The following is a 27,769-nucleotide window of genomic DNA, read 5'->3' as shown; positions in this document are numbered from 1 at the left end:
TATTTGTTGAATGGGTAAATTCCTTATAAGGCTGGTGGAGAAGGAGAGGAGGTAAAGAGTGTAAAACACTATATAAATATTTAGAGCATGTGTGTGTGTGAGTGTGTGTTTATCAGTACACAGAGTACTACGGTTAGTACATGGTATTTGGTTAAAGGTCTGTCTAGTCCAAGCTATGGTTTTTCTAGTGGTCATGTATGGATGTGAGAGTTGGACGATAAAGAAAGCTGAGCGCCAAAGAATTGATGCTTTTGAACTGTGGTGTTGGAGAATACTCTTGAGAGTCCCTTGGACTGCAAGGAGATCCAACCAGTCCATCCTAAAGGAGATAGTCCTGGGTATTCATGGAAGGACTGATGTTGAAGCTGAAACTCCAATACTTTGGCCACCTGATGTGAAGAGCTGACTCATTTGAAAAGACCCTGATGCTGGGAAAGATTGTGGACAGGAGGAGAAGGGGACGACAGAGGATGAGATGGCTGGATGGCATCACCAACTCAATGGATATAAGTTTGGGTAGGCTCCAGGAGTTGGTGATGGACAGGGAGGCCTGGCATGCTGCAGTTCATGGGGTCGCAAAGAGTCAGACACGACTGAGTGACTGAACTGAACTGAACTGAACATTTATTTTTTTATTCTTGCTTGAAATCTGAACTGAAAATAGCCCTCCCTCTTGCAGTAGCAACACAGACACTTCTTGTGTTATATCACTGACTCTCCCCAACTAAAAGTAGTGGATTGATCTGAATGTTCATTTGCCTCTTTTCTACTGAAGCACCTGATTAGGCCACAGAGCTGGGAGCATTACCTCACAGTGCTGTCAGTCTCCCAATACTCAGTTCTCTCATTACATATTTGGTGATTTAACTCACAGACCTGCTAAGATCACATTCCCAAGCAGTCTTCTAAAACTGCCCATCTCTCCACAGACTAACCAGAATGGCCTCAGAGAAGAGAACAGCCTTATGGAAGACTACACGTGTTAGCAAAATTACCTGCATAGAGCACATAGAAAGTTTCAAAGGTGTTAAGTTTCCATTTTACACATTTCGCCTAGAAACTTAACAGGAACTTCAGCAACATGGTGGAATATGATACTGTAAACCAATTATACTTCAATAAAATAAATAAGTAAATAAATACACAAAAATAAATAGCTAAGTAAAACTTAGATTTATATCTAGGCAACAAAGAGAATCTGACATTTTATGTGCCAGCACATAGTAGGTGCCCAATAAATAGCTGCTGAATAACTTTGGGGAAGGGGAAAGTATGTCTCAGTGGCTCCTGGCCTTGATTGCCTCCCCATCAGATACTATAAACCCCCTTCCTGTCTTGGAGCAGGGCTTTAAAAACACTACTCTAGTAAAAGCAGGCGTATCTTCACAATCAAGACAAGCTTTTGTTTTACTCCACAGTTTAAAAAAAAAGGGGAGGGGGGCAGAGTTGCCCGAATTTCTAGATGGGAAATGGTGGTTTCTTTACTGCAGGAGTGCAGACCGGCCTCGTGGTTCCTGGGGGTGAAACGTGCAACTCTTCTTCCTCTCCGTGTTCTTGGCTGGAGATAGCTGTGGGTAAGTTTGGGGAGATGGAAGAAGGCGATTTCAGTGTCTTCACGTAGAGAGACGCTAATCAGGAAGTCAGCAATAGCCAAAAATCAGGAAGCCAGCAATAGCCAAAGGAAATTCAACTTGTAGTCGCGACTGTTTGGAAAAAAAAAAAAAAGAGGCGGGGATAAAAGTAGGAAAAATTGGGGGAGGGGGAGGCTAGTAAAGGAAAATCAGAAAAGAGAGTGTGTCTGCGCACTCTGTTGTTTCTCCTGCGCTTCCTTTCTCTCTCCCTCCAGAAGCTAGAAAAAGTTTGCAGGCGCAGCATTCGGGATGGGTGAGCGGGATGTTGATCTGCAGACCCTCGAGGAAAAGCGCCTGCTTCCCTCTTCCCCATTCCCGCAGCCGTCTTCCCCTCTCGGAAGGACGGAAGGCAGTCCTCCTGGAGACCCAGGGAAGCTGTAGCCCGCGATCCCGCAGGGCTCAAGCAGCGAGCAGCACTGTCTCTCTGGCAAAGCCTCCCCTACCTCTTCCATCCTCCTCCCGGAAGGGAAAAAGGCAAGATCGAACCTCTAAACCGACTTTACCCCTCCCCCTCTTCCTGGGGGAGCTGAAGCAGAAAGTACGGTTCTGTGATTCACTGGAGAGAAAAGAGGGTGGAGGCAGCAAAGAACTCCGAGTGCCAGAACTAAGTTGGTTAGCTGACAAAACGCACGCAGCTTGCAGCGCTTCCGCGGGTGCTCCAACCCCGCGGAGACCAAGCGTGCTTGGCGCGGAGCAGGCGCGGGGTCAGGGACCGATTTGCGCCCCGAGGGCTCCAGGGGCGAGGAGAAGTTCCTACAACGAAGGGGTGGTCAACGGTGGAGGGAGATCGGTTAAGCGGGGTGTTTTTTACTCATTTGGCCGCCTGGAGAGTGTCGGAGAGATTGGCAAACGCCTGGGAGAGGAAAGAGAAACAGAGCCCTGAAAGAGTGGAGAAAGTGATCAGGACTCCGGTTCACTGCCTGCAGCTCTTTATCTGCCTTGGCTAGTGCTTTTTATCGGCGGTTCAGCTTCCCAGTACTTTGCAGCTGAGGGGACTTCTAGACCGACGGTCGATCCCACATCCTTCAGTGCGCGCGCCTCCCAACTCCGCAAGACCCTCCTCAACTCCTCATCCTCGAGGGCGAAAAGTTCCGGCCACGAGTAGTTCCTGCCCAAGGTGATTTTCAGTTCCTTACTTGATTTTTTTGTTTTCCTCTTGGGAACTTTTGGGTGGAGGCTTTGACTTTTTGTGTGGAAGCTACTTTGGGGAGCGAGGAGGGGGGGAAAGTGCAATTTGATGGAGAAAAGCGACTCCTTGTTTTCTCACACGTCCCGTCCCTTAAGCCACCACTTCTAGAAGATTAAAGTTGTTGGACGTGGGGACAGCTGAGAGGAGAACAGGACTTCTTTCCAGGTGGAGCCCCTCCACCGCCTGTTGAGTCTGTTCCTCCTGCGTGCATGTGTGCGCCAGCGGCGGCGCGGGGTGCGTTGCTCTGCTTTGGAGTCTCAGCTGGGACCAGAGTGAATGGCCCCCAGGGGCTGCGCGGGGCCTCTGCCTCCGCCACCTTCTCCACAGACCTGGGTCTGGCCCAGAAAGATGCTAGCCATGGGGGCGCTGGCAGGCTTCTGGGTTCTCAGCCTCCTCACTTATGGTTACCTATCCTGGGGCCAGGGCTTGGAGGAGGAGGAAGAAGGGGCTTTGCGAGCTCAAACTGGAGAGAGACTGGAGCCCAGCGTAACTGCCCTGTCCCAGCCCCATCTCATTTTCATCCTAGCGGATGATCAGGGATTTAGAGATGTGGGTTACCATGGATCAGAGATAAAGACTCCCACTCTTGACAAGCTTGCTGCCGAAGGAGTTAAACTGGAGAACTACTATGTCCAGCCTATTTGCACACCGTCCAGGAGTCAGTTTATTACTGGAAAGTAAGTGTTACTTTATTCTTTGCAGATATCTTAAGCATCTAATTAAGATGCAGCTCCTAACTTAATGGAGTTGCAGTAAATATGGGAAACTAAATGAATGAACGAGTGAATGAATGGATGGATTTAATGCATTTAGCTGTGGTGGGTATTAAAATGGATGTCCTGTTGATGATCTTGAAAGTCTCCTCGCTAGATTAGTCTCATTTTCCTTACTCTCAGCCCGCTGTGAAGTGCGTTCAGAGTTTTAAAATGAGATCAGAACTTATAAACTCCCATCTACCAACCAGAGATCTCCAGAAGTGTTCCTTTCTAAATGGATTTTGGCTTTTGAGCTCACTTAGATTTTGTTTCCGGTGTCAGAATTCCTAGTCACCGTCACTGGTAAGAGAAATAGACCAAAATTTTTCTGGACTCTTGGTTTATTTGTAAATCTAGGATTGAATAATCAAAGCCACAGGTAAGCACAGAGAGAAGAAGGGCAAAGAAACTTATGGAAGGCAGTGTAAAATCTGGTCAGTGTACATGGGACTCTGGGTCTTTGATAGGTAATTTTCTCTTACAAGATCATTAGGGAAGGCAATATGTAATCACCAAGACAGTTCTCAAAAAGAGGAGAAAATACAGTGGTAAATGCTCAGTATGAGTTAAAATTCATCCGAAATCTTCCACTGTCCCTCACATGTCTGAGGATTTTCTGATTAACTCTAAGAAAGATAAGATTATTTGGATGCTTAAGAAAGTGTTTTTAATATTATTGTTACTTTGCTAAATAGCTAAATCTCCTACTCAGGGCGTTCACTCATTCATATTTTTACTCTATCCTATCCGAATATAGGTTACTATAACTAGTTTGCTGGTCCAAATTCAGCCTGTGGAATGGAGATAAACTAGGAGACCCAGAGGTTTAGCTCGTGGACAGAGGTAGAAGAAAAGCCTTAGAGGTTTCAGTGAATGAGTCTTGTGATTTCAGTTTCAGGGTAGACTTGCTTCAGTGAAGTTGTTCTTGGAATTGGTTCCTGTAAGAGTAGCCAGTATCCATTGGAAAAATAAAGACTATTTTGTAGGAATCTCTGTCTTGCAGAGACTTTTGCTTACTACCCGATTTCCACTGCTTAGCAAACTGTCAGAAGTTAGCATCACTGCCAGAAAAAAAAAAAAAAAAATCCAATCATTTCCTGTCTTGAGAGTGAGAGTAAAGAAGACTCACTGTACTTAAGAGTCATTCTAAAGGTTAACTGTGGCATCAGAAAGTCAGGGGCATTTGGTATTTATAAAGTAGCAGACTGTTGGCTAGAAAATAACAAGTCCATTTGATGGCCTGAGGGTCAAGTTCTTTATATCTAATCCCAAACATCCTTATATTTGGTATTTGAAATAAATTTGTTGTAAATGCTTCACTGAAACTCTTCGACTAAATTTATAGAATTTGGATTTATTCAGATAGCTAAGAGTAATTGAAAAACATATACCTAAATGGTATTAATTTATCTTTCACACTAGAACATTTAAGACTTTTTTTTTTCATCAAAAAACATCTAGTTCCTAAAGCATTATCTTGCACTGATAAAATATCTAGGTTTTTATCTTTCAATCTTGATGTTTAATTAATGACAGGAAGCAGAAGTCAAGGTGGAAATAAATTCTCATTTTTCTTTGTTGTCAAAGGTTGACTTTCCTGCCTTTTCAATGCAAACACCTCAGGAAAAGATTGATTCTCCTTGTTAAATTTTTCTGTTCAGTGTAACAAGTTGTGTAACTGTTTTATAGAAAAAAAGTTCAAATTACTACTGTGATTTGACTTAAATTTCTGTTTGAATTAAACAGTTGAAGACGTTTACACTTTCAGTTCTCCTTTTAGACAAATTGCTGGAACCTTCCTTAAATGAACACAGATGTAAGAAAGAAAGTGGTTATAGAAGCCTGGTTCTGGGTCTAATATTCATAATGCAAGCCCAGAAAATATGATCATTTGTCCTCTACATGGGTACTTTTCTATTATTTCTGGATCCTCTAAAGTTAATAGAAAACCTAAATTAACGAATTACATTAAGGGAAAGAACAGGTTATGTGGAATATGATAAAATTCAAAGACTGTCACATTTATGAAGGAAGAGTTGAAGTGATTGAAGCTGGAGCTACTTTTGATACTATTAACAAAACAATCCTGCCTTTATATTTTGCTGGAGTCAAAATGTAAAAATCTATTCCCTTATACTGTACATAGCTATGATAAATTCCAATTTCTTTAACAATTTACATCCTATCAGTCTGGCAATATTGAACATAAGCCAGCCTGTCAATAAGCATTCACTGTGTACAGATGCCTATATTGGAACTGTGAGGAGCAAAGAAGTAAGCCCTAATCTCTGGACCGTGACTCTCAAGTTTGTGCAAAAAGAATCAGCCCAACTGCTAGTAGCTGAAGTATAGTCTTCCAGCTTCAGTGGTCTGGGGTTGAGCCCAGAAATTAATAGTAATTTAACAAACGTATCCAGTTATTCTAATAATGATACTAATATAAACTGAGTGTTAATATTAAACACTGGCATCTACTGAGCAGTTCCTGTGTTCCGAGATAATGCATTTTTATCTCATTGAATCTTTCCAACAGTTCTATGAGGTGGTTGTTACTGTTATCCCTACTTTGAGTAGATGTGGCAGTCGATTCCAGGAGAGAGAGTAATGCAGACATTCTGTGTACTGGGCTTTGAGAAACAACACTGTAAGTGTTCAAAGTTAGACTGGAGATAGAAAGGTTGATTGAGAAAGCAGCTGCCTACATTTGATTTATTTCAAAGTAATTTTCCCACCTTTAAAAAAAAATAGTTTTTCAAATAAAGACATATAGCAATGACATCATTTCTTCTTAAAGAGAATATAATGAAGGCCTCAGAAGAATTATAAATTTTGCAAAATTTAGATGTGTTTCATGCAGACTTTAGAGTTGAAAAAACTGGCAGTCTGAGCTGAATATATATCTTTGGCAATACTTTTTTGTTCTGACTATTTTGTTATTCATTTTTTCCCACTTGAAATACCATGATGATCATTTAACAAATGTAAAGATAAACCAAATAATGTGTATTTGTAATACGATATTTGATTTGATAAATTAATAAAAAAAAAAAAAAACAACCCCTGCAACTCGCCAAGGGTAATCACGACCCAGCTTCTAACACTTTATTTTGCCTGTTTTTGAACTTCATATAAATAGAATGGTAGAAAAGGTATTTTTTAATGTCTGGCTTCTTTCTATTAACATTTTGTTGTAAAATTCACCCATATTGTCGGCTGGAATTATAATCCACTTATTCTCATCAGTGAATAGTGTTCTTTTATATAAATATACTATATTTATTCTTCCATTCTGTTGAATGACATGTGGGTTTTTTTGGTGTTGGGCCATTATTAATAGTGCTGCCATAAACATACTTGCATATATTTTTGGTGAATATATTTGTATGTGTCTAGGGTATCTATCAAAAAGCAGGATTACTGGATAATTAGAATATATATATATATATATATATATATACACACACACCCACTTTTTGTAGATACTTCCTAGCACTTACCTAAAGTGGCTCAGCCACCATATATTCTCATTAGCAATGGAAAGTTTGCTTCACATTATTGCTAACACTGGTTGGTATCTCTTTGATTTTAGTCATTTTGGTTATTATGCACTGGTATACCATTATGGTTTGGTTTGTATTTCCCTGGTGACTGAAGAAATTGAGCATATTTCATATTTTTATGGACTGGATATTTACTTGTATCTGATTTTTTGCCTGAGTTTTCATTAGGTGATTGCTTTTCCTTATTGATTTGTGGTAGTTATTTTTATATTCTATTCCTTTGTCAGATATTTGAATTGCAAATGACCTCTCCCATTCTGTGACTTGTTTTTTTCACTTTCTTAATGTTTTTTGATGAACAGAGGGTTTTAAATTTATTATAGGCTTATTTATAATCTTTTTCTTGATGTCTTATTTAAGGTATCTTTGACTAAATCAAGATCATTACAATGGTCTTTTAAAAAATTTTTATAGTCTTCTTTTTGTTTCCATCTATAATTCATCTGGAATTAATTTCTAATGTGGTATAAATCAGGATTCAAACCAACTGTTTTCCATATGTAAACTCACTTAATCCACACTATTTATTAGAAATATACTTTCTCCACTTTACCACAGTGTCATCTTTTTCATAAACCAGAAAAGGTATGTGTTTGGGTCTGTTTCTGGACTCTATTCTACACCGTTCAGTTCAGTTCAGTTCAGTTGCTCAGTCGAGTCCGACTCTTTGCGACCCCATGAATCACAGCACACCAGGCCTCCCCGTCCATCACCAACTCCCGGAATTCACTCAGACTCACGTCCATCGAGTCAGTGATGCCATCCAGCCATCTCATCCTCTGTCCCCTTCTCCTCCTGCCCCCAATCTCTCCCAGCATCAGAGACTTTTCCAATGAGTCAACTCTTCGCATGAGGTGGCCAAAGTACTGGAGTTTCAGCTTTAGCATCAGTCCTTCCAAGGAAATCTCAGGGCTGATCTCCTTCAGAATGGACTGGTTGGATCTCCTTGCAGTCCAAGGGACTCTCAAGAGTCTTCTCCAACACCACAGTTCAAAAGCATCTATACCGTTAACGCTGTCCATTCTTCTGCCAATCCTACATTCCCTTAACTATTGTAGCTCTATAATAAATATTGATATTTGTAATGTAAGTCCTTTTACTTGCTCTTCTTCCAAATTGCCTAAGCTGTTCTTTACTAGTTCATTCATTTTCATATGAAAGAAGGGAGGGTATAGATGTACAGATTCAAAGAAGTTGAAGGATTTGGTTTTGGAGAATATGAGGTAGTTCTCTTCTGATTATTCTACTTTCTAAGTGAAATAATAAATGAGTTCATTAGATGAGAATGAGAATCTTAAGGTTGAAAGACAGATAGAAAATATTCTAGGAGAGTGAGAAAGTGAATTAAGTAGAGAAGTGCTGTAAAAATACTGGGGCCACGACGAGAACCCATTTGAGATCTGCGGCCATAAATTTAAACAGAGACCAGTCCTCGCTTGTTTTTCTTACACCATGTTCAGGTGTGTGAGTGCAGAAGAAGCTCTGTTGAAGAGGTGGATTTCACTAGATTTGGAGCTTTGCCAAGTGAATAGAGTAGGTCTTTAGACTCTAAACTTGGCAAAGGAAAGAGGAAGACTATAAGCAGTTTATATTCTTTTAAAAAGTGCCAGGGTCAATGGATTGTCTGTCTAGGGTTGAAGTGAGGACACTACAGTCAACTTGGAAAACTGGAAAGGTAGATAATGATGGTTGAAGAAATGCATGCTGAAGCAAAATTTTATAAGTAGTGCAGTTTTTAGAAATGATAGGAGAATCGTGAGATGGAGGATAAAGCTTTAGAAGTGAAGGCAAGGTGTGAGACAGACATGGAGTTGATGGATCACTTGGGTGGATATTTGAACCATTAAGAACAATGGGAGAAATTGTATTAAAGAGCACAGTAAGCTAGTTGCTGGAATCTGACTGGAAGCAGAGAGAGGGCAGGGCCTGGAATTGGAGGACTCTAATAGGAAAGATTGTTATTGTTTAGTTCTCTTAAGTTGTATCTGACTCTTTGTGACCCCATGGACTGTAGCTCCTCGGAATCCTCTGTCCATGGAATCCTCCAGGCAAGAATACTGCAGTGGGTCGCCATTTCCTTCTCCAGGGGGATCAAACCCACATCTCCTGCATTGGCTGGCAGATTCTTTACCACTGAGCCATCAGGGAAGCCCATAATAGGAAAGATAATGAGCCTCTGATCTGTTGCCTGACTTTTCAAAAAAGTTGAGCCTTTAAAAAGAAATAGGAGCCAAACCATGTAGAAGTGCCACTAGGAAAATACCCAATCCCTGCTTCGGAATGCTTGATAATTGGCCTGTGGGTAGAAGAATCGTCTTAAGTTGAGAGGATAACCAGCAGTCAGCCAGAGCAACAAGATGGAAGGAATGTCCAGGAAACAGATGAGGTCATAGAGGATTTTGCTGATGACAGATTTTTAGTAACAGAAGGCTCTTTGGAAAGAAGGAGTTAAGAGGGGAGAAGGATTTAATCAGAGCAGAGAATATACAGTGATATATATAGAGAGAGATTAGACTCTGAGTGAAAGATACATTGTAAAGATTGGAGAAAGACTGCAGTTCTTGTGAAGATTGAAATAAAAGAAGCTGAAAAGCATGGTGAGAATTTTTCCAGATGATCTCTTAGGAAATATGTGCAAGTTGTAATTACAGCTTCTTTCTAGAGATTGACTGAGCGGGGCCTCCTGCCTATCCATAGCCAGCTACTGCAGCCACACTGTACAGTCAGGCACACAGTCAGATCTGGGGGTTTTGTCCAGAAAGACAAGATCTGTGTTGGCTTTTTGCAGTGGGCTGTAGCAGCAAGAGAATGTGTCTTCCGGTAGTTTAGAAACTATTGGTTTCAGATATGAAATTGTCAGCTAACAGTTACCCCAGTAATGAAAACCTTGAAAGAGTAATTGAACTCTTTTGATATCAACCAGAGTCTTGGCCTTCTCCAGTCAATAGAAATTGACTAAAGGCCAGATAAGAAATTCAGGCAAGGCTTTACTGGGGCTCCTGTGCTGGCTGCAGGACGGAGCAAAATAAGTAACAAGATCCATTGCTCCTCCCCCAAGGAGAGGGGGCAGGCTTATTCCTTATATGGATTGAAGGTAGGGGTGTGTCCGGGGGGCGCGGATCAGACTGGAGGAGTGGCTTAGATGGTTTGCCCACCCCTTTGTGGTATTGAATGCAGGGTGCATGCACAGTACCCTGTTTTTGCTCCTGGCTCTTCAGAAATGGCAGTTTTGGTAGGCGGGGGGAGGGTTGTCTTTTTGTATCTTTTTGTGCAGAATTTGCCCCAGGGGCACAGGCACACAGTTATTTTTAGTCCTATATTGTTTCTTTATATTTTGTAGCTTGAAGAGAGGTGTGTCCAGGTACAAACATTACAGCCCTGAAGCAAAGAGTCCCAGGACCCAGCCTGGGAGAAAGATTGAAGAAAGCAAAGGTTTCTTGATCGGACCCAGCCTGGGAGAAAGATTGAAGAAAGCAAAGGTTTCTTGATCGTTCCATTTCACAGACATGTGATACATACACACAATATCCACCCCCCCCACACACACTTAGATTGTAAACATCAAGGATCATGCATGCTTCTTCCATCCATTTCTTTTCTCCAAGACCTAGTTTTAAATAGTGTTATACACCCTAAAAGTACACAATAAATACCAGTTACTAAGAGTTCACTTATTGCATTCATAAATATTTAAATAATACACGTAAACATTTAGAAAAATGTTTGTAGTTGGAGAAGTTTGGAAGGAACACTTTGGCTTTGGAACATGAACGTTAATAGCAAATGGCCTGCGTGACTTTAAAAACCTCACATATCCATTTCAAAAAGAATGGCTCAATAGATGACACCATTCAACAAATAGCTGTCTCTTCCTCTTTTACCATATGGATTTTCCTGGCAGTAGAATCAGAGTCAAGTAAGCTATCTTGCACACCCTTCTGATCAAAGACCCTACTTATAAATGAGTCTTTTTAAAAAGACACCCTTTGAAATGAATTCCTATTCAGGTAAATCTGATGAGTTTCCTGAATGGCTGTCCTGTAAGGTGTAAATTTATCCAGGTGCTGAAGTTCAGATCATTTTGTTTCATCCTTATGACCTCTCCCAGAGATCAAAGACAAGGGAGGAACCAAAAGGCTTGGAACTCCTGCTTCTAGTAGGAGCTCAGCATGGAAACTTTATTTCAAAGTTTCGTTTCGTTTGGACTTTTTACTATAGCAATATTATGGAATTCATTTTTATGTAGTCTTTTTCTGTATTTTACTTTGATATAATTAGAGTGTGTAGCAATGTTCTTTTCTCATTCCAGATATTAAATATTCCCAAGAGTGTAACTTCATTGAGACATTCATTTCCCTGTGTGCTTTATTACAAAAAAGACTTTTTGTCCCTCCTGCTTCTCCTCCTCTCTCTCCCTAATTCACCCACCACATTTACTTTACTGGGACATGACTCATTATATCACCAGCCTCAGCAAACTAGGGTCTCTAGTTCCCAATGACTACCGCAGAATGGGGAAGGAAAGTGATTTTTACTGAGGGCTTCCTTGTGCCGGTTGCTTTTCAAACATCCTGTCATTTGACCTTCACATCACCCTGAGGGTAAAATATTTTTATAATTTTGACAAATATTTATCAAATATTTAACAAATACCCTCATTTTATAGGTATCTGAATGTTTTAGAGAAATTATGTAAGTTTTTGGTGTTCACACAGCTTCTAAGCAGCAGAACATGTATTGGAATCTAAACTCGTGTGGCTTCAACAACATCCTTGCTGTTTTCATCACCCCATTCCTTCTGCCATGAAATTTGTAAATACCTTAGTCCGGTCTTCGAAAACAATTTTAGCCTTATCTTTCTTTATCTTTAAACTCTGTACTCCAGCGAAAAGAATGATTCACTGTTTCTCGAGCATGTCTCATACGTGACTTTCTCCCTCCTTTTGCACAGACTGTTTCCACTCCTTGGAATTCACATCCTATCTCACTTGGCCCTAATGCCAGTCGCTCATTAAGACTCGGCTAAAATACCACCTTTCCTATACAGGTTTCCATGATTCCTTAGCCAGAAATATTTATTCCAGTGATGACCTTACATAATTCTTTCTGTTACTGTCTTATTAGGCACGATTTTCCACCTCGTTCACACGCTGGTCCCCTGAGTGGCAAGGCTGATTTATTACCTCCATAAATTTCACAGCAGCCAACCCAGTGCTTTGTACAAACAGGCATGAAGAATGAATGAATGAAAAGATGAATAAACAATTATGTATTTCCCTCTGGCAGACCATGTGACACAGCAGAAATAACAGAATATAGTGAGGAAATCTGAATTACAGTTCTGATTTAGGAAAGTCCAGACTATGACCTTGAATGAGTAATTTAATCTTTTGGAGACTCTATGATTTTATCTATAGAATAGGAGTAATGACAATCTCAAAGGTTGTAGCACTTAACTGAGATAACATATGAGGAAAATAATTGGAAAACTTTGAAGTATTATATAATTTTTAAGTAAAAATTCCTCTATATTTAGAACTATATCTCCTTAATGTTTAACTGAGATAACATATGAGGAAAATAATTGGAAAACTCTCAAGTATTATATAATTTTTAAGTAAAAATTCCTCTATATTTAGAACTATATCTCCTTAATGTTTAATCACTGACTTTAAAAGAACTGACTACTTGTTCTTTTTAAAAGCTGTGTGTGTACTCATATCTCTTTTCCAATTTCAATCTATAAGTACAAAAATTTACAAGTAAATCCCTTATATTTCAATTTTAATCTATTTTATCCATCACAGTTTTTCATATGATATTTTTAGTTCTGAAATGTCCAAGAAGGTGATTAGGGCTCTATTTTTCTTTTAAGTTTCTGCACTTGCAGGTCGTATGTGTTGCTGTTGGTTGTCACGCTTGGCGTATTGCTCTCATCATGCTTGGCAGAATCTGTTGGAACCCTGCTAAGCCTGTGACAAGCAAAGCCAGATGTATGTTTAAACAGTAACATTAAGAGTACCACACTAAATGAGAATTAAAAGTTGGGTAGTGGAAAGGCCAGTGATTAATTATTTCAAATTCCTTCAATCAACAGTAATTTAAAAACATTTTATTGAATATAATTCTGTAACTTATTTATGTTTGCGTGCTAGCTTAGCTTAACCCAGGGATGACCACTCAGTAGGTGTGCAATAAAGAGTTTTGAATTAAGATTTTGTTCTAGGCTTCGTGGTGACTGGAATTTCGTGTGCTTTATGATCACTATTTCATTACCTCTTAAATGATTATACTGCCTGCACCATTTGAATCCACAGTGCACACTAAGACCTGAGTGAAATCTCTGTCAAAATCACACAGTCAAAATTATGCCACTCGCTGCATAAAATCTTTTAGAAGCTGCCATTACCTGTAGACTAAAGCCCAATTCCTAACTATTTCATATCAGGACCTTCAAAATCTGGCCTCTGACAAGATTCTGGTACAGTCTCCTAACACTTTCCCCTTTATACCCTCTTTGGATTATCACTGCCAGGATACCAAAGCTATTCCCCTTAAAGCCCTGTTCCCTTCTAAGCAGAATTCGCTTTTCTAGAATGTTCTTCATTGTCTCCTGGAAAAATACAATTGCATCCTTCCCGACCATCTACGTCCCCCATCTCCCCTCCATCACTTCTTTGATCATTTACACCTTTATACACAGGTACACGTTTTTGGGCCTATATAAGATGCAGCAGTCAGTACACAAGTGATAAAATTCTTAGAATTCAAAGGCATGTTGCACACACCTTTTTCCAACAAAGAACATTGTTGATCATTTTAAAGTAATGAATGGGGACTCTTCTCTCCACTGACCAGATCATGTCTCTATCATATGGTGAGTATCAGTCTACCAAGTACCTGGGCTTGGCGGAGAGAAAAGCCAGAAAATGATTATTAAGTCATTGTCCTCTTGCTGAGGAGATACATTGATTACTTTCTCAATACTTGGTTGTTCTCCAACTTGTTGGAGGAAGAAAGGAAGTAGCCCTGGATGAGAAGAAGGCTGGGGAAACCGACAAGATCCTGTGAGAGTACTGGACTGTTCCATGCACAGTGTCCAGACAAACTGGATAAGCATAATTTGGCAACATTCAGTGTCTGAGAAGGTCCAAGTGAGTAAGTGGGCATAGAAGCAGATGTCTGAGTGACAGCCAGTATTTGATTAAATTAAATTCATGATCACAGATCCAAAATAGGCACACAAGAACGCCCAGTGATCCTTTAATCACTGGGCACTTTTCTGTTCAGTGTGTCCAATTCTTCAGAACTTTCAAGATTTCAAGTATGTGTCCAGTTCTTCAGAATTGTATCCTCTAGTTTGTGTCCAATTCTTCAAGATTTCTCATCTCAAGCTGCCAATATCCCCTCATCAGCTCACTGCTTTACTTCAAAATTCCATTGAGAGAAAAGAAGCAATAGGGAATTATCTCTTTCATATTGCTATGCTATGCTATGCTAAGTCACTTCATTCGTGTCCGACTCTTTGTGACCCCAGAGATGGCAGCACACCAGGCTCCCCCATCCCTGGGATTCTCCAGGCAAGAACACTGGAATGGGTTGCCATTTCCTTCTCCAATGCATGAAAGTGAAAAGAGAAAGTGAAGTCGCTCAGTCGTGTCCGACTCCTAGCGACCCCATGGACTGCAGCCCACCAGGCTCCTCCATCCATGGGATTTTCCAGGCAAAAGTACTGGAGTGGGGTGCCATTCTTTCATATTACCAGTACAAAATTTCCGAACCCAGTGGCAGCAGTAGCCACGTTGTCTGCTTTCCTTCCTCCAGTAGGCATTGAAGTACTTGCATCTGTCAGACACACACCTCCCAGAGCTCCTTGCCTCCTCAGACACTTGATTCTTAAATTTTACGCTTTTTCTCTTTTATTGTTAAATGTTTTAATCTCCACAAAATCGTTTTCATCTGCATGTGAATGAATTTTAGTTCCTTGCATCCACAAACAAAAACATGAAAAAAAGTTAATTGACCCAATTTCTCTGCTCTCCCACCTAGCAAAAATTCATGAGTTATCTATACTTGGGAACTCCATTCTAAATTATTAATTCATACTACATTAATCTATAGTTAAATCTGTCAATCTACATTTATCAATAATTATCAATCGATATTATACTATAGTTATAAATATATTGCAATATTATAATTATCAATGTTTATTACAATTGTGATAATATAATCTAATACTATAATGTTAATTGTATTAATGTATGCCATAATAATGTATACTATAATGTTAATGTATACTATAGGTGATCAAAATTTTAAGATTTTCAATCTGTAATTTATTAGAAATTTACAGAAAGATTATGCCATAATCTTGGATCTGAAAAACTCAAGAAGTTTTTAATTGCTTTATTAGACTTAATAATTATCTTTGAGATTGAATTTCATGAGGTTAAAGACCATGTTATATCTTTTAAACACATCAAGTTCTTACAGAAGATAAAGCCATAATAAATATATAATAAATTTATGTGAACTGAGTAATTCATATTCATCAATTAAAGTTTAATTTAGATTTTTTGAACACTCTTAAAAGTATCAGTTCAAATACCTAAAATCAGTTTTTTACTTTGAGTCTTGTTTGGGTGTCTTTATAATGCTATAAAATTAATATAACTATACATTTTTATAGCTAAATGATTTAGTTGAAGATAAAATCTTAGACGTAGAGATGTGACATTTATTTGGAACTTAAGTATTATTTGGCATATATATATTTTATATGTGTATATTAATATATAATACAATTTTCTAAATTATATGAGGGCATCAGAGGGCAGACACACTGAAACCATACTCACAGAAAACTAGTCAATCTAATCACACTAGGACTACAGCCTTGTCTAACTCAATGAAACTAAGCCATGCCCGTGGGGCAACCCAAGATGGGTGGGTCATGATGGAGAGATCTGACAGAATGTGGTCCACTGGAGAAGGGAATGGCAAACCACTTCAGTATTCTTGCCTTGAGAACCCCATGAATAGTATGAAAAGGCAAAATGATAGGATACTGAAAGAGAAACTCCCCAGGTCAGTAGGTGCCCAGTATGCTACTGGAGATCAGTGGAGAAATAACTCCAGAAAGAATGAAGGGATGGAGCCAAAGCAAAAAGAATACCCAGCTGTGGATGTGACTGGTGATAGAAGCAAGGTCCGATGCTGTAAAGGGCAATATTGCATAGGAACCTGGAATGTTAGGTCCATGAATCAAGGCAAATTGGAAGTGGTCAAACAAGAAACGGCAAGAGTGAATGTCGACATTCTAGGAATCAGCGAACTGAAATGGACTGGAATGGGTGAATTTAACTCAGATGACCATTATATCTACTACTGCGGGCAGGAATCCCTCAGAAGAAATGGAGTAGCCATCATGGTCAACAAAAGAGTCCAAAATGCAGTACTTGGATGCAATCTCAAAAACGACAGAATGATCTCTGTTCGTTTCCAAGGCAAACCATTCAATATCACAGTAATCCAAGCCTATGCCCAAACCAGTAATGCTGAAGAAGCTGAAGTTGAACGGTTCTATGAAGACCTACAAGACTTTTTAGGACTAACACCCCAAAAAGATGTCCTTTTCATTATAGGGGACTGGAATGCAAAAGTAGGGAGTCAAGAAACACCTGGAGTAACAAGCAGATTTGGTCTTGGAATGCGGAATGAAGCAGGGCAAAGACTAATAGAGTTTTGCCAAGAAAATGCACTGGTCATAACAAACACCCTCTTCCGCAACACAAGAGAATATTCTACACATGGACATCACCAGATGGTCAACACCGAAATCAGATTGATTATATTCTTTGCAGCCAAAGATGGAGAAGCTCTATACAGTCAGCAAAGACAAAACCAGGAGCTGACTGTGGCTCAGATCATGAACTCCTTATTGCAAAATTCAGACTTAAATTGAAGAAAGTAAGGAAAACCACTAGACCATTCAGGTATGACCTAAATCAAATCCCTTATAATTATACAGTTGAAGTGAGAAATAGATTTAAGGGCCTAGATCTGATAGAGTGCCTGGTGAACTATGCAATGAGGTTTGTGACATTGTATAGGAGACAGGGATCAAGACCATCCCCATGGAAAAGAAATGCACAAAAGCAAAATGGCTGTCTGGGAGGCCTTACAAATAGCTGTGAAAAGAAGAGAGGCAAAAAGCAAAGGAGAAAAGGAAAGATATAAGCATCTGAATGCAGAGTTCCAAAGTATAGCAAGAAGAGATAAGAAAGCCTTCTTCAGCGATCAATACAAAGAAATAGAGGAAAACAACAGAATAGGAAAGACTAGAGGTCTCTTCAAGAAAATTAGAGATACCAAGGGAACGTTTCATGCAAAGATGGGCTCGATAAAGGCCAGAAATGGTATGGACCTAACAGAAGCAGAATATATTAAGAAGAGATGGCAAGAATACACAGAAGAACTGTACAAAAAAGATCTTCACGACCCAGACAATCACCATGATGTGATCACTGACCTAGAGCCAGACATCCTGGAAGGTGAAGTCAAGTGGGCTTTAGGAAGCATCACTACGAGCAAAGCTAGTGGAGGTGATGGAATTCCAGTTGAGCTATTTCAAATCCTGAAAGATGATGCTGTGAAAGTGCTGCACTCAATATGCCAGCAAATTTGGAAAACTCAGCAGTGGCCACGGGACTGGAAAAGATCAGTTTTCATTCCAATCCCAAAGAAAGGCAATGCCAAAAAATGCTCAAACTACCGCACAATTGCACTCATCTCACACGCTAGTAAAGTACTGCTCAAAATTCTCCAAGCCAGGCTTCAGCAATACGTGAACTGTGAACTTCCTGATGTTCAAGCTGGTTTTAGAAAAGGCAGAGGAACCAGAGATCAAATTGCCAACATCCGCTGGATCATCGAAAAAGCAAGAGAGTTCCAGAAAAACATCTATTTCTGCTTTATTGACTATGCCAAAGCCTTTGACTGTGTGGATCACAAGAAACTGTGGAAAATTCTGAAAGAGATGGGAATACCAGACCACCTGATCTGCCTCTTGAGAAATTTGTATGCAGGTCAGGAAGCAACAGTTAGAACTGGACATGGAACAACAGACTGGTTCCAAATAGGAAAAGGAGTACGTCAAGGCTGTATATTGTACCCTGCTTATTTAACTTCTATGCAGAGTACATCATGAGAAACGCTGGGCTGGAAGAAGCACAAGCTGGAATCAAAATTGCCGGGAGAAATGTTAATAACCTCAGATATGCAGATGACACCACCCTTATGGCAGAAAGTGAAGAGGAACTAAAAAGCCTCTTGATGAAAGTGAAAGAGGAGAGTGAAAAAGTTGGCTTAAAACTCAACATTCAGAAAACGAAGATCATGGCATCTGGTCCCATCACTTCATGGGGAACAGATGGGGAAACAGTGGAAACAGTGTCAGACTTTATTTTTGGGGGCTCCAAAATCACTGCAGATGGTGATTGCAGCCATGAAATTAAAAGACGCTTACTCCTTGGAAGGAAAGTTATGACCAACCTAGATAGCATATTCAAAAGCAGAGACATTACTTTGCCAACAAAGGTCCGTCTAGTCAAGGCTATGGTTTCTCCTGTGGTCATGTATGGATGTGAGAGTTGGACTGTGAAGAAGGCTGAGCGCCGAAGAATTGATGCTTTTGAACTGTGGTGTTAGAGAAGACTCTTGAGAGTCCCTTGGACTGCAAGGAGATCCAGCCAGTCCATTCTGAAGGAGATCAGCCCTGGGATTTCTTTGGAAGGAATGATGCTAAAGCTGAAACTCCAGTACTTTGGCCACCTCATGCCAAGAGTTGACTCATTGGAAAAGTCTCTGATGCTGGGAGGGATTGGGGGCAGGAGGAGAAGGGGACGACAGAAGATGAGATGGCTGGATGGCATCACTGACTTGATGGACGTGAGTCTGAGTGAACTCCCGGAGTTGGTGATGGACAGGGAGGCCTGGCATGCTGCGGTTCATGGGGTAGCAAAGAGTCAGACACGACTGAGCGACTGAACTGAACTGACTAAGCCTTATAATTTGTGTATAAATATTAATATCCACATTTTACATAAGAAAAAAATCAAGCTCTCAGAAGTAAAATGCCTTTGGCAAAGTCCTATGGTAAGTAATGAGACTAGAATTCCAACCCCAAAACTATGATTTTCCACTACATTACACAGATGGTTGACAGGATGGATTTGGTATAGCTAGCTGTACAGCTTATCTTTAGAGTAGAAATAAATGAGTATCTTGTTCAACAACAAAGAGCTAAATATAGTTATTCTAAGAACCAGAACTCTTTTAAAACTGGCTTTCCCATTCAGTTTGGGAAAACTGGGCTCCATTCTTGTTCTTCATTTGTTTTATATATAAATTAAGGATAATGTTATGAGTTTACCTTTCAGAATTTTTAATACTTAAATTATTAATCAAAATATTAACCACTGGAGAATTTGCTAAAGCCTTCATTCCTTTCGTTCCTCTGGGCACTTCCTCAGATATTTTTTTCAAAATCCCACGGACGGAGGAGCCTGGTGGGCTGCTGTCCATGGGGTCGCTAAGAGTCGGATACGACTGAGCAACTTCACTTTCACTTTTCCTCTCATGCATTGGAGAAGGAAATGGCAACCCGCTCCAGTGTACTTGCCCGGAGAATCCCAGGGACGGGGGAGCCTGGTGGGCTGCCGTCTATGGGGTGGCACAGAGTTGGACACGACTGAAGTGACTTAGTAGTAGTAGTAGTAGGAGTAGTAGGGTGGGCCCTGAGATGCCACATCTCTGTCACTCTGCCTGGTAATGCTGAAGTTGTGCATCTGAGAACTACATTGATAACATATTGATAATACATTGATTGATGACAGTACAGTTTGGGCATTTAATGTTCCATGACTGTGTATTACCATCTGTATCTCTCTCTCTACTTTTTTAACCATTTATGTAGCAGTCACTTTATGCATCCTGAAATTAAAGATGCTAGGAAATGTAGGCATTTGGACATGTTGCTTTTTTCTTGTAGAACCTTTCTACTATAAGGCCAACCCAAAGAAAGTAGACATTTATTTTGGGGTCTTGTTTAACTCAAACTATGAATTTGATCAAGTTGGCATCAGTTTCATATACATGTATATCCTAATTTTCTACAAGGTTGTACACACTCTAACACAGCTGAGGAATTCATTGTCATCACTTACCTTTAAAAGAAAGTTGAGGCATTTGGATCAGGAGTCCAAGATTTGCTAAAATAATTTAATGACTTGGTTCTAACAATAACACTTTTCCGATCGCTTTTCTTTCTCTCCTTCTTTGGCCTTGTAGGGGCTTAGTTGTGGCACACAGGTTTCTCTAGCTTCTCTAGCCATTGGCTGCTCTCTGGTTGTGGCACGGAGGCTCCAGAGCACACTGGAAGGCGGATTCTTAACCCCCGGACCACCAAGGAAGTCCTGCAGATCTCCTTTCTGGTGTGGCTCTGAATGTCTCCGATGTCAAAATAACAACAACAACAAAAATAGGTAATTTAGAGGTTTTTTTGAGGCAAATGTTTATATTGGCACTCAGTCCACATCACAAATGTGTGAGGTAGGTGAATGTTAACGTTACATATTGAACATTAACCTCAACGTTAATGTTTAACATTGAGGTTAATGTTAAAAATATTTCTCAGTCTTGTAAAGGAAATCCCCAAAGTCAAATGCAAATCCTTAGACATTCTATAGGGGAGAAACTATGCATTGACTAATTTGTCAGACTTGGTGTAAGTCTTCCTAAAACTTCCCATTACCAGTTAATAGTTCAGGAGGTAACGATCCTTGCTGTGGTTGGGCTTCTTGTTTTTATTTCCTTGAAATTCATTTATTCATTCATTCAATACTAAGCACCTACTTTTTGCTAGATAGTGTTCTAGGCACTGGGAAACATTTCAGTCAACACAACCTCCAAAACTCCCTTTTCTCGTGGTGGTTATATTCTAGTCCTAGGAGACACATCTAGATCAGATGTATAGTGTGCCGGGGGCAGAATGGGCTTCCCAGATAGTGCAGTGGTAAAGAACCCACCTACCAATGCAGGAGACATAAGAGATGCGGGTTTGATCCCTGGGTCGGGAAGATCCCCTCGAGGAGGGCATGACAACCCACTCCAATATTCATGCCTGGAGAATCCCATCGACAGAGGAGCCTGGCGGGTTACATACAGTCCATGGGGTCGCAGAGTGGGACATGACTGAAACGTGTGCACGACATAGCATGCACAGGAGGCAGTATGCCCTGTAAAGGAAAACATACCAGGAAACAGGGCAGAAATTAAGAGATTAAGGGTTAAGGGTGAAGAGGGCAATATCATGGAGGTCAGGGAAGGCTTCACTAAGGAGGTGAAGGACGGAGCCTCCTACGTCACTGCTCCAGGCAGACAGAACAGTAACTGCACTGGCCCCGTGACAGGAGCACCCCTGGTCTGCTCACTTACCATCCAGAGGCCAGTCCAGCTTGACTGGATCAGACAGGGGCAGGGGAGAGTAAGGGGAGGGGAGGTCAAGGTGGTCAAGGGACCCAGGTCCTGTAGTGCATTGCTGACCAAGGCAGAGACTCTGACTTCCACTCTAAGTGAAGAGCAGAGGGGTGACACGACCCACCTTGGGTGTTAACAGAATTGCTTCGGCAGATGTGCTGAGGGTAGATCCTAGAGATAAGGTTTACAGCAGGAAGACCTAGAGGCCTAGTAAAGAGACCATAGCACTAACCTGTTTGAGAGATGATGGGCTGTGGAGAGGGGTGACAGAGAGGGTTAACTCTGAGCACGTTTCAGAGGCAAAGCAGAAATTTGCGGTAGACTACAAGTGGGTTGTATGATTGGAAAGAAAAAGATGAATTAAGTACAACTTTAAGGTCATTCATTCTGCTGCTAGCAAAAACACAAAAACAGAAACAAGTACTCACTCAAGCAGATTAAGTCATAATTTAGAGAAACCTCTTTAATAATTACCTTGTACACTTCAAAGCCCACTGGTGAAAAAATAGCCTGTTTCTCCATTCTCCTTCCTTTGCCTGACTCCTTGATGTTTGAAGGATTACAGTAATATGTATATTTTCATTATATACATGTATATATATATTTCATTTTATGGTATAATTTAGGGGCTTCCCTGGTGGCTCAGACGGTAAAGTGTCTGTCTGCAATGCAGGAGACCCGGGTTCTATCCCTGGGTTGGGAAGATCCCCTGGAGAAGGAAATGGCAGCCCACTCCAGTATTCTTGCCTGGAAAATCCCATGGACGGCGGAGCCTGGTAGGCTACTGCCGATGGGGTCACAAAGAGTCGGACACGACTGAGTGACTTCACTTCACTTCACTTCATGGTATAATTTAAGCGAAGAGTAGTAAATGGTGGTCAGAAGATCTGCATTTGCGTTCTAATTTAGCCACTTCCTAATACTTCAAATGAAAGACCTTTGAAGCAGCTTAGATAAGTGTGGAAGAGGGGGCTTTTTAGAGCAAGGATGGCTGTCCAGCCCCAAGGCTGTCCCAGAATGGTACTGACTGGGTGAATTCATCATTCCTGTCACTTAACCACACAAACCCTGCACATGTAGAGTGTCTTAAATGGTTGATTTTTTTAAAAAAGGAAACCAACAAGAAACCAACAAGTTCATACCTGGTGTATGAACTCAATATTCCTCTCGGTTTCTGTCATGCTGAAAATGCTGCTACTTCACACTGGGTGTCAAGTGTATGCAAACACGCATGCAGTCACACGTTTCTCCCTTTCTCTTGGATCACTGTCAGGACCATTCGGTCTGGACAATGCTTTGTGCTTAGCTCTGCACCTGTAAGTTTAGAGTTACGATGTTAAGGCTTTGCTTCTTGTAATACAGTGGTTTTCATTTACATCCATTTTGCGTCTCAGTTTGAAATGGCTAAAAGTAGAAGATCTGCTTTTATTTTTAGAAAAATAGCCATTTAGGAAAATTTTCCACTTAGGTGATCTCTTCTTTTTGCTCTTCACGTTAGTAAAACTCTTCCTGAATAACTTATAAACCACCTCAGTAAGTTGTGTTACTGCTGACTTCTGCTGCTGTTTCTCTGGACCAAAGAGTCAGTCAACAGCTGTGCAGACACTGAGAAAAGCTATGGTGAGAGGAATGTTTGTGGCCATGCATTCACCTTAGTTAACCCCCTACAACTGAGATCAAAAGGTTATACCAGAGCATGTTTCCCTTTCTTGGATTTTAAGAACAAGCACTGCAAAAAATCTCCTACTGATGGGAAAGAAAATTTTCAATGATTTGTTTCTTAAAGAATGCTGAATATAAAGAATCTTTCCAGTCCCTCCTCTAAGTCTCTTAATTTTAAGTCTTTGTGTGAAACTGTAGCCAAGCCACATTGTCCTGTCACGTAAGTGTTATTTCACTTCCCAAGTGCTGGAGGCCTTCTCCTGGTCTCAGAAGCAGGCTCTGAGTACACATCCCAGGCTGTCTACACAGGAACTGGACGGCTGTCTCTTTCTCCATTACTTGCTTTTGACCTCAAGGAGCTGGCCAGTTCATGCATGTTTGTCTGCCATACGTAAATTGGTTTATTTCCTTGTTGGACTTAAAACCTGCTCTGTAATTTACAGACTTTTTTTTTTTTTTTAAACCGTGGAACTTTTTATTCAAGTGAATTCTTTGATGGAATAGCCCCGTATACAAAACATACGAAAGCAGAACTGCTGCTGGAGAGAGTTCCCAGCCTCAACCCCTTCCTTCTAATGCAGGCTCACAGCCCCTCCGTTCAGTCTCCAGGGCTCCAAGAGACAGATATTGATAGAATGGACATTACTTAGTACCTGAATGAACATAGCTTGAAGTGGAGGAGAAACTAGAAGATTTTCAGAAAAGTTCTATTCAGAGGAGTGGGAGATCATAGAAACATTAACCAAAATAAGAATTAATCAGAATTCAAGGTGGGGAATATTCTAACTTTAAACCATGCTCTTTGGCTTTATATTTGGACTCCCATTTTCAGAAACCAGATACCATTTGCTACTATGCGACCATATACAATCTTCCAGTGAGTTAACCTTAAATTAATTATAGTTGCCAAATGGTCTGAAAAAATCAAACTAAATGAATACAAAGTGAAATATAGCATCTGTAAAATTTATATTTAAATGCTATACATGATCATTGTACCTACATAAATTAAAAAGGATAGCAAATTGAGGTTCCTCTAATAAATGTTGAAATTCAGAAAAGACATGAAAAAATTGTGAATCACTTTATTGTACACCTGTAACATATATAATATATACATCAACTATACTTCAATTTTAAAAAAAAGACATGAAACAAATTTATTGTGATTTCTCTCTTACCCTGGCCATTCATAAAAGTTGAACACTCTGTCTCCCTTGAGACTGTGAAATTGTTCACAGGTTCACAAAAGTCCCTGATGTTCTAATAGCTGAGTGTCCTGAGGAACTTTATTACTCTGACTCACGTTTGGCCAGAATGATTCAGCATTAGGAAATTTATTCGCTGGGTCAGGACTGTTCTGTGCATTTGAAACATTAAACAGAAGATTTTTAAAAGGAAATGCCGTGCATATTTAGAAGTAAAGCTGTTAATGTGACGGAGCACTGGACTGAGGATAAACAGAAATCATTTCTCCATTCCCCAACCCCCGCAGTGCACTGTTGGCTTCTGAGGTGTGTGTTCTAGATAAGCCATTCAAAAATATGTCTGCAGCAATTTGAGGCAGATTTCTTAACAACATTTGCCTGAAGAGAAATGTTCTTTTCAGTTAGTTCTAGTTATTATTACAATATTTATGGTCCTTTAAAATCATTATTTTCAGAAGAAAGACATTTTATCTGCCCCTCCAAACTCAAAAAGCTTTGATTCTGGAGAGGTTGTTAAAAGGGTCAGTGGAATAGTAATAAAAAGAGTGTGTGTAACCTGTATGAGGGCTTTGGCCTTGAAACAAAAGCAAGAGAGAACTATGTGGTAATTTAAAAAGTAGCAGGTTCAAAGAGAGGGCATTTTCAAGATAGGGACAAATGCTTGAAGAGGTGGGTGAAGGCACAGCAGAAAATAGAGGGGAGTTTAGTGGGAAGTAAGTGATTAAACCAGTGAGAGAGGTAAAATTATGCCACAATCATCCTCTTCGCAGCCTATTTGAAATATTACTTATTCTTAAGGATCCAGATCAGTGTCCTCCAAATATGCTATGTATTAAGCCTTGGTATATAAAGACATGTGTGTGTGTATATGTGTGGGTGTGTATTTATAAGAGCTACAGACAAAATATTCAGGTTACTATATAAAGAGAAAAATAGCAAATCTATAATGCAGAGGCTTGATATTTATTAACACTAATGATGCACAGACCTTCTTTAATTATGATAGGTGTCTGGTTTGGGATATCTAGTACAAACAGAAAAATAATTAATGCATTCCTTAATCTTTCTACACATAGTGAAATATTAGACTGCATTCTGTCTTTAATCATAACCTTGATAACACTGTTCTTGCTCCTGGTTAAGCATGCAAGTTTTTATTTGACACTAATTTTGCTTCTGTAGCTCTCTCCAGTTCGGCCGGATTTTCATACTGCAGTGCTTTATGCACAGGGACACTGAGTAAGTCGGCTGATTCTTCACCTCGTTTTTTACTGGGCAGCCTCACTCAGTTCAAGTTGCAGAAGAAGAACTGCTGTTCAGCTTTCATTTCCATGGCAGTTTGGAAGGAGAGAGTAAGAGGAAACAGAGGCTACAGGCACTAGCAACAGCTGGAAGGCATCTCTAATTAAATTCCAGGCAGACTTGGGCCACATTTATAACTTTCCATATGCTGGCTTACAGTTTCTTTTAAAAAGGTTCCCAAAACAACTTGCAAATTTTAAAAGATTTTCTGCACTTATATATGTCACTCAGTACAAAATGGTTTTCTTGAGCACCTTAGCATGGAGAATAGAATGGTAATCAGTCGTGTCCGACTCTTTGCGACCCCCTGGACTATACAGTCCGTGGAATTCTCCAGGCCAAAATACTGGACTGGATAGCCTTTCCCTTTTCCAGAATGGTAATCACTGGCTCCTGATTTAAGGGATGATATCCAAAGAGATGTCTTTGAAGGTCTGTGTGCTTGACCAATTTGTTATTTATTCATAAAAGTTTTATGACTGCCATTACATCATAAGATTAAAAGATGTGTTTAAGCCATGTGGATGAAATTCTATCTGACTATTAAGGTTTTTCTTCACATGGGCAATTTGGAGTCTTTCTTACAAGTTAATGTTACTTAAAAAAAAAATTAAAGAAACAAACCATTGTGTTCAATATACAAACAAATCAGTGGCCATGAACTATGAGAAGATATGTTGTGCGTTTGTAAGTACGGCTTTGTATTCAGCGATAGAAAGAGAACTTTGGAGTTGTTACGTTTTGTCTTTCAATGCTATATCCTGGAAAGATTGATTTGAAATTTTCCTACTTGATGGAATTAAAAGTCACATTGTTGCAGAAGAACTTTAAAGACCCATTGCCATTCTTAAATAGTTGATTTAATTTTACGTTTTAAATGTATTGCTTAGCTTTGCAGTCATACAAGATTTATTTTTGTGTTCCCTTTTCTCAGGAGGGGACTCTGAAATTAACTTTTAAAAATCAGATGCTTAAAGAAGCCTTAATGCTATTAACTTACTGTGTAATGAGTCCCCTTCAAGACCTGCCTCCCCAAGCCTGGCCCTGCCCAAAAACATTTCATAATTATGATCTACTTATAGTTATTAAAAGCATTAATTATTCTAAAGTAAAATGTATTATCTGTGTGACAACACGCATAGTTCTGTAGGTTCATCTTACCTGTACGATTGCAACAGCTTGTGAAATGTCCATGGGCACCATTCTCTTTTTCCACCACTTTTTTCCCTTAAGCCAGTGAAATCCACTCACTCAGTTGCATATTGGATGGTGCTCTTTCTTGACAACAGGGAGCCTACATCGTGACACAAAAGACCCCTCGCAAACTAGTCCCTCGCTGTCTTTCCAGAATTCTTTCTCATCTCTTCTCCAAGTACCCTGTTAATCTACTTATATGTCTGATCATGTCACCATTTCGTGAACTTACCTCTTTCTCATACTTTTATGCCTTTTCATGCTGTTCCTCCTGAAGAGCCTCTTACCTTTCTTATCCTGTGTATATGTGATTTATCCTTAAAAACTCAAGTCAGATTTTACTTCTTAGGCCTCTTTCTGCAGATGGGTTTCTCCTTTTCAATTCATGTATTTTATGTACACTCACCAGTACTAAGCTCTCATCACCATATTCTCCATTGTACTTTGAGCTCTTCAAAAGCATAGGCCTTGTCTTTAAAAATTTAAATTTGTTCAATATGTGAAACTGCTTGGCATGTAGTGAACAGTCACTGAATATCTATTAAGTGAGTATATGTCTTACTGATTTTTAGTGTATTTGTAATATTTCTTAATATTTTTGCTTTCATTAGCTTAGATCCCTGTCTCCTATTTTTCTTAATTCTTTATGTTCTAAGGGAACAATATATGTTAACTACACCTATAAAGAGAGGAGGTTCCTTTGGATCCCAATTATTTTGTTTTAGGT

The 27,769-nt window shown here is 39.9% G+C and overlaps 1 protein-coding gene across 6 annotated transcripts in view; it reads left to right on the top strand.

Annotated features, from left to right (window-relative positions):
- The first annotated feature begins 1,886 nt into the window (after positions 1-1,886).
- Positions 1,887-27,769, top strand: part of ARSJ (arylsulfatase family member J) — an 88,094-nt gene continuing 62,211 nt past the window's right edge. The window contains exons 1-2 of one of the 6 annotated variants that reach the window (XM_086407203.1): positions 2,232-2,748; positions 10,476-10,614. Coding sequence is in view for 1 of the 6 variants with exons in the window: in XM_086407200.1 (XP_086263326.1) it covers positions 3,097-3,497 (401 nt within the window). In the remaining 5 variants the exon portion in view is untranslated. Of the gene's footprint in view, positions 3,498-10,475; positions 10,615-27,769 lie in introns of all 6 variants that reach the window. The other 5 variants (XM_086407206.1, XM_086407200.1, XM_086407204.1 and 2 more) reach the window with 5 other exon arrangements.

The sequence above is a fragment of the Bos grunniens genome, chromosome 6, assembly GCF_055505025.1.
Source record: "Bos grunniens cultivar Pamir isolate PY7600 chromosome 6, Bosgru_T2T1.0, whole genome shotgun sequence".
Lineage (NCBI taxonomy): Eukaryota > Metazoa > Chordata > Mammalia > Artiodactyla > Bovidae > Bos > Bos grunniens.
This window is presented reverse-complemented; position numbering and strand designations above follow the sequence as displayed.